Raw genomic sequence first — 12,296 nt, forward strand, 5'->3', positions numbered from 1 at the left:
TTCTAACGGTGTGTGTTTGTGTGTATGTGTGTGTATATATATATTGATGTGTGTGTGTATGTTTGTTTGTGTGTGTATGTGTGTGTGTGTGTGTGTGTGTGTGTATGTGCGTGTGTGTATATGTATGTGTGTGCCAGTTCCCTCTGGGCCAGCTGCGTGTGCGCGACGCGGTGGTGGAGGAGGTGGACCGGTCGTGTGACTCTGATGAGGACTACGAGGCTGGGGGGCGGGGCTTCCTGTCCTCCCACCGCACCGTGCTGATCCACCCCCGTGAGAAGAGCTCCACCTACCTGCTGATTGGCACTAAGCAGGAGAAGGTAACCATGCCTAACGCTGACCTGAGGCCCCCTACACTAACCCAGGCTAACTCTCTCTCTCTCCTGCCAGGACACTTGGCTGTACCACCTGACTGTGGCAGCGGGCAGCAGTGCCAGCTTCAAGGTGGGCACCGAGTACGAGAGGCTGGTTGGCAAACTGCTGGACGTAGAGGGAGACCTAGGTGAGACGTCCTCACGGATCTCTCTCTCGCTCTCTCTCGCTGTCTCTCTCTCTCTCCCTCTCTCTCACTGTCTCTCTATCGCTGTCTGTCTCTCTCCCTCTCTCTCGCTGTCTCTCTCCCTCCCTCTCACTGTCTCTCTATCACTGTCTCTCCCTCTGTCTCATGCGCTCTCTCACTGTCTGTCTCCCACTTTCTCTTGTTGTCCCTCTCTCTCCCCCCCCCCCCCCCCTCTCTCTCTCTCTCCCTCTCTCCCTCTCTCTCTCGCTTCCATGTTGTCTTTCTGTCACACACACACACACCTATGGGTCTATGTAACAGACTCCTTCCCAGACGGGTGTCCTGTCCCAGCCAGACAGGTCCGGTGTGTCTCCTCTCCCATCAAGCCTCCTGTCACCAGAGGACACAGGCAGACCAGTAGTCAATCAGACCAACAGACCAGCAGACCAGCAGACAGAGCAGCATATGATCAGACCATATACCAGTAGAACAGTGGACTAGGGGGTGTCTGTGGCGCAGGGGGGCAGACAAGCTCCTCCCCTCATAGTGAGGTTTGGGACTCGATCTCCCCAGCTCCTCCTGGCCACGTGTCGAAGTGTTGAGCAAGACACTGGGCCCAGTGTGGCTCCTGGTGGACACTCGAGTGCCTCGCATGGCAGGACAGACCAGCTCTGCTGCTGTCGGTGTGTGTGGGAGTGTGTGAATGCGAGGCAAATATGTCAAGTGCTTTGGTTGTGCTGCAAAAATGTGCCAATAAATTCAGTCTATTTACCATTTTACAATTTACCAGTAGACAGACTAGTAGACTAGTACAGACCAGTAGACTTGTAGACCAGCAGACTAGTAGACCAGAAGACTAGTAGACCAGTATACTAACTAATGACTGCTCTGTCTGTGTATACGGAACTATCCGGAGCCAAGGCGGCAGATTTAGACAGTAGCTGACCATGTTATTTCCGAGCAGGACTGACCACTTAAAGGCTTAATCCAGCCAGCAGACAGTGTTTATGACCCGTCTGTATGTCTGTTTGGCCATTGCTCAGCTGTTGTGCTACTTGAGTTCGTAACCCAATCTGACTGTTTCTGCATGTGTGCGCGCGTGTGTGTGCGCGTGCGTGTACGTTTGTGCCTGTGTGTATGTGTGTACATATGTTTGTGCCTGTGTCTGCATGTATGGATGTGTGTGTGTTTGTGTGTTTGTGTGTGTGTGCGTGTGTGTGTGTATCTATGGATGTGTGTGAGTTTGTGTTTGTTTGTGTGTGCGTGCGTGTGTGTATCTATGGATGTGTGTGCGTTGTCTCCCCAGACTCTGCGCTGTGGAGGAGTGAGGCCTTGTGTTTCTGTAAGAAGGGACTCAGCTCCCCCCTCACCACCCTCCCCTCTGAGGCCTTGCAGACGGAGGCTCTCAAGCTCTTCAAGGTCAGTCTCTCCATCCCTCCTTCGGCATCCCCCGCTCGCTCGCTCTCGCTTTTTTCGCTTTCCTCTTTTCTCATCGCGTTCCGGTTCTTCTCCTCCCCTCCCCCCCCTTTTCCGGTAAATCGCGTTCTTTTTCAACCTCCCGACTCACATTCCTGTCTGCCGCCAGGACTAAAGGCCTCCTTTCTGTATGTGCCGTCCATTCATCCTTCCTCCCTCTCTCTCTCTCTCTCTCTCTCTCTCTCTTTCTCTCATTCTATCCCCTCTTGGATCCGCTCCACTCTGCTAGCCATTCTCCTCTACCCCCTCTCCCCTCTCTTCTCCTCTCTCTTCTCCTCTCTGTTCTCCTCTCTCCCCCTCTCCCCTCCTGCCCCTCCGGAGGGCCCGTCCCTCCCTGGCAGATCAAAGCTCGGGGGCCGGGCCTCCCCGGCTCATTAGGGTTGTGGAACAGAGATAATGGTGTGGAGGAGCAGTCTGACAGGGGGCTCAACGCCGCCCTCTCCTACAGAGCAGGTGGAGCCGCCCCTTGCCGACCCAGGACCGGGGCAGGGTGGGAGGACGGAGACGGAGGGGAGGAGGAGGGAGGGTAGGAGGTGAAGAGCGGGAGGGTGAATGGAAAGAGGGAGAGAGGGATGTTGGGGAAAGGGAGGAGGGAGAGAGGGGGGTGGGGGGAGGGAGGTCACGGGGTGGGTCTGAAGCGAGAGAGAGGCGATCCTGTTCCTCTCTCAAGTCAATTGGGTCAAGAGGGGGGTCTTCTTTTCACCTCGGCCCGGCACTCCCACACGTTACCCCCCCCCTCCTCCCTCCCCCCTCCTCCCTCCCCCCTCTACCTTCCCCTCCTCAGAGAGCTCTGGGTCTCCTCATGGGCGTGGGCAATAGAACTGCTCTTTCTGGCTAGTGAGATTTACAACACGCTACAGCTGAATAGCCCTCCAGTCATAACCCTAGCCCCAGTCCCTGGCAGTGGGCCTGGACTGGATAGGTGAAGACCATTCCAAGCCTATCCAAGTAAATCAGTGAAGCAACAGGTCTTAGCACTGCTTTTGGAGGGTTGAGTCATTTCTGAGTATTTGCTGCCCCCTGCTGGTTGAACACGCACACTGAGATAATCATGTCGACACTTTTAAAGGTAGATATCATGTGTATCTATAATATATACCTTCTCCTTCCCCAGTCTTGTCAGCTTTTTATCAACGTGCTGGTCGAGTCCCCATCCATCGACTACCACACCTCGCTGGCCCAGAATGCCTTGCAGGTGTGCCTGACTCATCCCGAGCTTCAGAATGAGATGTACTGTCAGCTGATCAAACAGACCAATCGGAGGACGCCGCACAACTACTCCCTCACTCAGGTCAGACCAAGCCACGACCCAGTCTATCAAACGATCAATCAGTCAGTCAATCAGTCAATCAGTCAATCAATCAATCAATCAATCAATCAATCAATCAATCACTAGACAACATTTGAGGAACAAGTGCTGAAAGTGAGTGCTGTACAGTAAAATCAAAGACATAGAGCCCCAATGCAGACAAAGACAACCTATAAACACAAGTCTATACATAACAAAGCACATCCCAGACATGGTGACCCAGCTCCTTCATGCTGACCCATAGCCTAAGAGAAGGGTTTGAAGTCACTGGGTTCAGCTCAGTGGTAGGACATTCCACTCTGGTTCTAGTGGTCGCAGATTTGAATCTGTAACTGGTTGTCGGCCCCTGTGTGTCTTTGTAACCACCTCTCGCTCTCTCTTTCGTCTCCTCTCTCCATCTCTCTCTCTGCCCTCTCTCCATCGCTTGCTCTCTCCATCTCCCTCTGCCCTGTTCTGTCTGTCTCTCTCTGTCTCTCTCTCTCTCTCTCTCTCTCTCTCTCTCTCTCTCTCTCTCTCTCTCTCTCTCTCTCTCTCTCTCTCTCTCTGTATCTCTCTCTCTCTCTCGCTCTCTCTCTCTCTCTCTCTGTCTCTCTCTATCTCTCTCTCTCTGTGTCTTTCTGTCTCTCCTCAGTGCTGGCAGCTGCTGTCAGTGTGTGTGGCTCTCTTCCTGCCCCAGCAGCACTTCCTGTGGTACCTGAGACAGCACCTGCAGATCCACTCTGACCCCAGGTACACACACTCTTGTGGCACTCTGACCAGCAGAGAATGAAAGTGTTTGTTACTGAAATAAAAGCAATGTGGACAATAAGATCATAGTGCTTTACTGCAGATGGGCCATAACTGAGTCGGACGACTGTCTGTGTGTGTGTGTCTATGTGTGTGTGTCTATGTGTGTGTGTCTGTGTGCGCGTGCGCAGGACGGAGGAGGGGAAGTACGCGGTGTACTGTCAGAGGTCGGTGGAGCGCACGCTGCAGAACGGCGAGAGGGAGGCCAAGCCCTCACGCATGGAGGTGCTGTCCATCCTGCTGAGGAACCCGTACCATCACTCCCTGCCCTTCAGCATCCCCGTCCACCTCCTCAACAACACCTACCAGGTACACACACACACGTGTACTGATACAGATACACACACACATACACACACGTGTACTTATACAGGTACGCACGGACGCGTGGACACGCGCGCACACAGCCCCACACAAACACCCGCAAAAAAGGTATCCACCAACGCGCACACACACACACATGAACAGCCCCTCTCACACACACACCTGCCCCCTGGTGTGTGTGCAGGTGGTGGGCTTCGACGGCTCCACCACGGTGGAGGAGTTCCTGCACACGCTGAACCAGAGGGTGGGCATGAGGAGGCCCCAGCTGTCCGGCTTTGCCCTCTTCAGCGACGACCCCTCGGGCAGGGACCTGGACCACTGCCTGCTGCCCTCCGCCAAGGTGAGGACGGGCGGACTGGCTCACACACACACACACACACGAGCCAAGGTCTTACCGCAGGGGCCTGGGTTCAAATCCGGACCAGGGCCTTTCGCTGTGTGTCTTCCCCTCCCTGTCTACTTTTAAATGTCTCTGACGAATAAAGCATGAACATGCCGAAAATATATATTTGATATAAAAGCAGAACTCGTGAGATCTGTCTGGCTCCAACACTAATAAGCGCAGCTAGTTCTGGCAGGGCAATCGGGCAGCGCGCGTCAGTCAGTGATCGGGGACATAAGGTGTCTTACTCCACCTTCCTTACTCCTCCCACTACCACACCCATGTAGCAGCGCATATCCATTGGGCCACGTCTGATAAGGCGTCTTTAAAAGACGCGCGGATATGCATACACTCACCCCGGTCGTTGTATGATCAGTGCCGCTGCCACCCTCCACCGTCCCCTTCTCCCCCATGCTGTCTGTGTATCTATCCAACAGGGGGATTATATCTCTATTGCTCCCTGCCTCATATGTCATGTATGTACAGTGCCCTCCAAAAGTATTGGAACAGTGAGGCCAATTCCTTTATTTTTGCTGTAGACTGAAAACATTTGGGCTTGACATCAAACGATGAATGTGAAACCAGAGATCAACGTTTCAGCTTTTATTTCCAGGTATTTACATCAGGATCTGATGCACAAATTAGAAAATATCACCTTTTTGTTCGAACCCACCCATTTGTCACGTGAGCAAAAGTATTGGAACATGTGACTGACAGGTGTGTTTTGTTGCCCAGGTGTGTCCTATTACATACATTATTCAATCAATAAATACCACTGAATGTCTACACTCAGGTTCAGATTGGGTAAGATAGGTTTTGTCTATGCAGACTGTATTCAGAGGTGAAAACAACATGAAAACCAGAGCGCTGTCTTTGGGTGAAAAACAAGCAATTGTGAGTCTTAGAGAAGATGGAAAATCAATCAGAGCCATTGCAGAAACATTGGCCATAGCCAGTACAACCATTTGGAATGTCCTGAAGAAGAAGAAAACTACTGGTGTACTAAGTAACAGACGTCGAACAGGTAGACCAAGGAAAACATCAGCAGTTGATGACAGAAACATTGTGAGAGCTGTAAAGAAAGACCCTAAAACAACTGTTAGTGAGATCAGCAACAACCTCCAGATGGCAGGAGTGAAGGTATCACTATCTACTGTTCGCAGAAGACTTCATGAACAAAAGTACAAGGGCTACACCAGAAGATGCAAACCACTCATTAGCAAGAAGAATAGGAAGGCCAGGCTGGAAATTGCCAAAAAGTACAGAGATGAACCTCAAAAATTCTGGGACAAAGTTTTATGGACTGATGAGACAAAGATTAACTTTTACCAAAGTGATGGAAAGGCTAAAGTTTGGAGAAAGAAAGGAACTGCTCATGATCCCAAACACACAAGCTCATCTGTGAAACACGGTGGAGGTAATGTCATGGCTTGGGCTTGCATGGCTTCTTCTGGGACGGGCTCATTAATCTTCATTGAGGATGTAACACATGATGGCAGCAGCAAAATGACCTCGGAAGTCTACAGAAACATTTTGTCTGCCAATTTAAGGAAAGATGCAACCAAACTGATTGGCAGAGCCTTCATCATGCAGCAAGATAACGACCCACAACACACTGCCAAAACAACAAAGGAGTTCATCAGGGGCAAGAAATGGAAGGTATTAGACTGGCCAAGTCAATCTCCAGACTTAAACCCTATAGAGCATGCATTTTACCTGCTTAAGAGGAGACTGAAGGGAGGAACCCCACAAAACAAACAACAACTGAAAGAGGCTGCAGTGAAAGCCTGGGAAAGCATCAAAAAGGAAGAATGCAAAAGTTTGGTGACGTCAATGGGTCACAGACTTGCTGCAGTTATTGAAAGCAAAGGATTTGCAACTAAATATTAAGTCTTATTCACTTAAATATGTTTTAAGTATATCTGTTCCAATACTTTTGCTCACATGACAAATGGGTGGATTCAAACAAAATGTGATATTTTCTTAGTTGTGCATCAGATCCTGATGTAAATACCTGGAAATAAAAGCTGAAACGTTGATCTCTGGTCTCACGTTCATTATTTGATGTCAAGCTCAAATGTCTACAGCTAAAATCTACAGCAAAAATAAAGGAATTCGCCTCACTGTTCCAATACTTTTGGAGGGCACTGTATGTGTTGCATCGAGGAGGCAGGGAGTGCTTCCCTTAGATCATCCACTCCGCCAAAGTAAATCTACATGTCCATGTCATGTAACAATAAATGCTCAAATCTAATACGTGATTGTCTTGACTGAACTAGGTTCATTCGACCTTTATTTAACGAGGAAGAGCTCATTGAGATTTGAAATATATTTTTGAAGGTTAATAGTACACTAAGACTAAAGTACGAAAGCCTTTTCTAAATAGCGTAACTGTAAAGGTGTATGTCTGAACCGTGGGCAGGGAAGTATGTATTTTGTAGTATGCTATATGCGGTCTGCAGTATGTGGTATGCAGTATGTGGTATTCAGTATGCAGTAGTCCATTGGTGAGGTTGGATGATTGACAATATGGAATAGAGAACATCACATGATGCTCGAGGACTCCGGCGATTGGCTGAGCTCTCTCTGCTCCGGCCGTAGATCTGTGACGTCATCTCCAAGTGGGAACAGGCCTTGAAAGAACTGCATCCTGGGAAATACGAGGGGACACGCATAGTCCGTCTGACGTATAAGAGCAGGTCAGTTCTCCAGCAAGCTGCAAACGGATACAATACAAAATGTGTGCAATATATTATTTGTGTGCCGGTGTTAAATGTGTGTACTGAGTGTCTGTGTGTATAATCTGGGAGTTATGTGTGTCTGCTTCACGTGTATAATATGTGTGTGTGTGGCTGTCTGTATGGTGTGTGTGTGTGTGTATATCATGTGTGTGTCTGTTGCGTGCAGGTTGTGTTTCCGGGCCCAGGCCAAAGGGGAGACGGAGCGCGAGCGCCTCCTGCTGGCCTACCAGGTGAACGGCGAGGTGCAGCACGGCCACTTCCCCGTCAGTAAGGAGCTGGCCCTGGAGGTGGCCGCCCTGCTGGCCCAGGTGGAGCAGGGGGACCTGGAGCGGCCCGGCCCGGCGGCATCCCCCGGCAGCAACGGCCCCACCCAGACCAAGACCCAGCAGGCCCTGGGGCAGGCTCTGGAGCGCTTCTACCCCAAACACTACAAGCAGGACCTGAGTGCGGAGCAGCTCAGGTGGGTCTGGAACGCACCTGGAACACACCTCTCGTTCTCCTGTAATGCTCCTGGAACACACCTGGCATGTGTCTGTCATGGAACGATACAGTAGTCATCACTGCTTATTCTGACAGATATGGTACAGTCCTCATACAGACAGGGATACTATAAGATACTGGCTCCGGATGTATGGAAGGATGGATGGAGTCCTTCTATAACAGAGATACTGCAGGATGCTCTCCTTGCGCAGAGAGACATTTACATTTACATTTAGTCATTTAGCAGACGCTCTTATCCAGAGCGACTTACAGTAAGTACAGGGACATTCCCCCCGAGGCAAGTAGGGTGAAGTGCCTTGCCCAAGGACACAACATCATGTGGCATGGCGGGGAATCGATCCGGCAACCTTCTGATTGCTAGCCCGACTCCCTCACCGCTCAGCCATCTGACTCCGGACCCAGCCCTTGGACGGGCAGAGAACCTGTGCAGCAGAGAGACAGGACCCAGCGCTTAGACAGGCAGAGAACCTGTGCAGCAGAGAGACAGGACCAAGCCCTTAGACAGGCAGAGAACCTGCACAGCAGAGAGACAGGACCCAGCCCTTAGACAGGCAGAGAACCTGCGCAGCAGAGAGACAGGACCCAGCCCTTAGACAGGCAGAGAACCTGCACAGTACACAGCCTCTCACCCCAGCGCTTATCCCTGTCCACTCCTGGCTCCGCAGAGACCTGTCTGAGTGCCTGGCCGCCAAGTGGACAGTCCTCAGGGGCTGCAGCGCGTCCGAGTGTGTGAGGATCTACCTGACCGTGGCCAGGAAGTGGCCTCTGTTCGGCGCCAAGCTCTTCAGCGCCAAGGTGAGTCGTCCCCAAAGGCTGCAGACGGCACGGGGCCGAGGAAAGAGGATGTCGCCCCGGAAGGAACACCGGCGCGGGTGTCTACTGTTCAGGGGGTGTCGTCGGCTGGGGAGGTGTTTCTGGGAGTGGGAATGTGTATGTGTGTGTGGGGGTGAGTCAGAGGACTGTGAATGGAACAGGGGAGAAGGGGAGTTCTTCTTGGAGGGGGAGGGAGGGAGAGACACGGACGAGTTTGTAATGCTCGCGACTATGTGGAAGACACGTGTCCAGACACATGCCTTATATCTGACCCCCCCCCCCCCTCCTCGTCCTACCCCCTCCTCTCCTCGTCTCACTCCCTCCTCTCCTCGTCCTACCCCCTCCTCATCCTACCTCCCCTCCTCGTCCTACCCCCTCCTCTCCTCGTCCTACCCCCTCCTCTCCTCGTCCTACCCCCTCCTCTCCTCGTCCTACCCCCCTGCTTGTCTCCCCATACTCTCCCCAGCCTGTACCGCCCTCCTCAGTGGAACAGACCCAGGTGTGGCTGGCGGTCAACGAGGATGGACTGTGCGTGCTGGATTATACCATGGTACGAATCGATCCTCATGTATTAGTTCACAAGCTTAGCCACGGCCCACAAGGTGATTGTTTGACATCATAAACTACTGATGACGTCCCATAGCTATCCACACTACGAGAGAAACGTATTTGTGGTAGTACCCTGTCTAACCACTAGGGGGTATTGCATCGTCGTCCCAGAAGTAGGACGAATCTTGGGCATGTATTGACAGACCGGTTTGAACATTGTCAAACACAATTATTACCTTTTCACCAAAAGAGAGAGGCTATTATTGTCAACTTTTCACAAGTAGCTGGAAGACGAAGGCATGACAGTGCCGTTCTTCTGGTCTGTCTCCAAGAAAAAGCCTTACTGAGAATCCAACCATTCAGATGGGATTCAGCTGGTTAGCTAACCATCTGTGTTTATGTTGTCTGTGGCACGACTTAGCTGTTATAGTCGAGGGATTTCTCTTTTAAAAATCTGGTCCTGACCTGGCCCTGGCTCTGGTCCTGGTCCCAGTCCCAATCCTGGTCTTGGCTCTATTCCTGGTCCTGGTTAGCTAGCCCCACATAAGCTATGGTTTGTTGATCTCCTGGTCTGGAATGATTTTGTGCTGCGGGGTTTCAAACACCAGCAGCCCCCAGGAAAGCAGGAAGAGGTCCAGACTCCGATTTGGCTTCTTCCACGCAGAGATATTCTAAAGTTCCAGGATATAAACAACGTCTGCCCAGAGCTCTGTCATTTCAAACAGCCCTTAGTCCTCCGTGTCATTTCTGGTTTGGCAGCCCACTCAGCTATGTACTCTCACTGGCTCTCTGGGGGGAAAAATAGGACCAATCAAAACAAAGCTTTAGAAAGATGTCATGCTACTCCACACACAATTTGTCTCTTTTCACCAAAAGAAAGACATCATATTTCATAAGCCGCTTCACTGGTGTGCTCCAGTGAGGGAGTGAACGACAGCTGTTTGTCTCTTCCTGTCTCTCATACCGCACTCTTATTGGTCATTTTCAGCACCCGCTGGTCACCTACTCCTACCAGTCGGTGATCACCTTTGGCGGTTGCCGTGACGACTTCATGGTGGTGGTGAGCCAGACCAGGGAGATGGGAGGCCGCAAGAAGAGTGTGGAGAAGCTCGTGTTTGCTATGCTGAAACCCAAGGTAAGAATCTGCACTGCATCAGTACTGCCCCGAGTCACAGAACTACTGCCCTGTCTCCACTAAGTCACTGTCTCCACTGAGTCACAGAACTACTGCCCTGTCTCCACGAAGTCACTGTCTCCACTGAGTCACAGAACTACTGCCCTGTTTCCACTAAGTCAATGTCTCCACTGAGTCACAGAACTACTGCCCTGTCTCCATTAAGACACTGTCTCCACTGAGTCACAGAACTACTGCCCTGTCTCCACTAAGTCATTGTCTCCACTGAGTCTCAGAACTACTGCCCTGTCTCCACTAAGTCACTGTCTCCACTGAGTCACAGAACTACTGCCCCGTCTCCACTAAGTCACTGTCTCCACTGAGTCACAGAACTACTGCCCTGTCTCCACTAAGTCACTGTCTCCACTGAGTCACAGTAGTACTGCCCTGTCTCCCCTTCATTTATATTTATGCATTTAGCAGACGCTTTTATCCAAAGCGACTTCCAAGAGAGAGCACTAAGTCACTGTCTCCACTGAGTCACAGTACTACTGCCCTGTCTCCACTTCATTTATATTTATGCATTTAGCAGACACTTTTATCCAAAGAGACTTCCAAGAGAGAGCACTAAGTCACTGTCTCCACTGAGTCACAGTACTACTGCCCTGTCTCCACCAAGTCATAATAGCACTGCCCCGTCACCTGTCCAGGACCTGGGGGTGTTCCAGCAGGTTTCTATTGTGGAGGTGGTTATGCCTGGGGCTGATGGAGAAAGCAGGTCCAGACTGTCTTTAATGTGTAAAGGATCTCTGAGGAGCTGGAGCTAAGAGTCACATTACTACAGTAGGAAGTGCTAATAAGGTCGTCCGTATCCATGACTGGTGGACAGGTGGGGTTTCCATGGATTTCTCTCTGAGTTATAGTCACGCTGTGAGCCAGGGTCGGCCACATCCCTGAAATCTCATGAAATCCAATCATATCAAATGGTAAAGCCATTTACTTTCTTTGACCCCAATCTCTTCCCTCTCCGATCCTCCCCTACTCCTTTGCCCCTCCCTCCCTCCCCCTCTTCTCCCCCTCTCCACTCCTGTCCTCTCGTCTCCCCCTCCCGTCCACAGATCCTGGAGCTGACCCTGTTGATGGCCAGCTACATCAACCACTGGACCCCCAGTCTGCCCTCCTCTGCCACCCAGCAACAGGGATCCAGCTCATCCGCCGGGCCCTGCGGGGACAACAAGCTTTGGGACGTGGACAGCCGCCATTTCCCTTCCATGAACTACACCACCAAGGGCCCGACACTGCTGTAGCCACACAGCACAACCACGCGCAGCATCCGAACTGTCGAGCAACGGTGAAGGGGTCTCATGTGGGAGGTGCAGTCCACAGAAGACTGGGCTTCAAACGATCACACCACTCCTGGGTCCAGTGGCGTGTTCAGGGAGTGGCCTAGGGTGGCACGGGCCACCCCTGAAATCTGATTGGCCACCCCAATATCTTAAAATATGATTGGCTATATGCCCAGTCAGAGGCGGGCCACCCCTTGTGCCACCCCTATCAAAAATGCCTGGACACGCCCCTGCCTGGGTCACACCTTAGCTGTCGTTCCCCTGGAGCGTATGGAGTTCTGTTGAAGGCACACAGTAGGTGTGTTTTGTTCTTTTCGTGTCTTTTATAAACGATTAGGGTGTGGGGGATATTTTTGTGGCGATAACTTATGGCGGTACACAATTGTTTGGTTTTTCGTTAGTCTAATGAATACACTATTTATATTAACAAACGAGTGTTCCAACTCTGCTTCGCCGACT

General features: G+C 51.4%; 1 protein-coding gene across 1 annotated transcript; it reads left to right on the forward strand.

Moving 5' to 3' along the window:
• Positions 1-119: 119 nt before the first annotated feature.
• Positions 120-11,990, forward strand: plekhh1 (pleckstrin homology domain containing, family H (with MyTH4 domain) member 1; the record flags this gene model as incomplete). The annotated part of the gene is made up of 13 exons (XM_047051444.1): positions 120-317; positions 388-499; positions 1,803-1,915; positions 3,087-3,263; positions 3,913-4,010; positions 4,199-4,376; positions 4,576-4,731; positions 7,375-7,472; positions 7,681-7,974; positions 8,681-8,810; positions 9,295-9,378; positions 10,366-10,512; positions 11,610-11,990. Coding segments are annotated over 13 exons (1,974 nt in total), but the record flags the coding sequence as incomplete, so codon positions are not given.
• Between the last annotated feature and the right edge of the window lie 306 nt (positions 11,991-12,296).

Source organism: Hypomesus transpacificus, chromosome 3 (genome assembly GCF_021917145.1).
Source record: "Hypomesus transpacificus isolate Combined female chromosome 3, fHypTra1, whole genome shotgun sequence".
Taxonomy (NCBI): Eukaryota; Metazoa; Chordata; class Actinopteri; order Osmeriformes; family Osmeridae; genus Hypomesus; species Hypomesus transpacificus.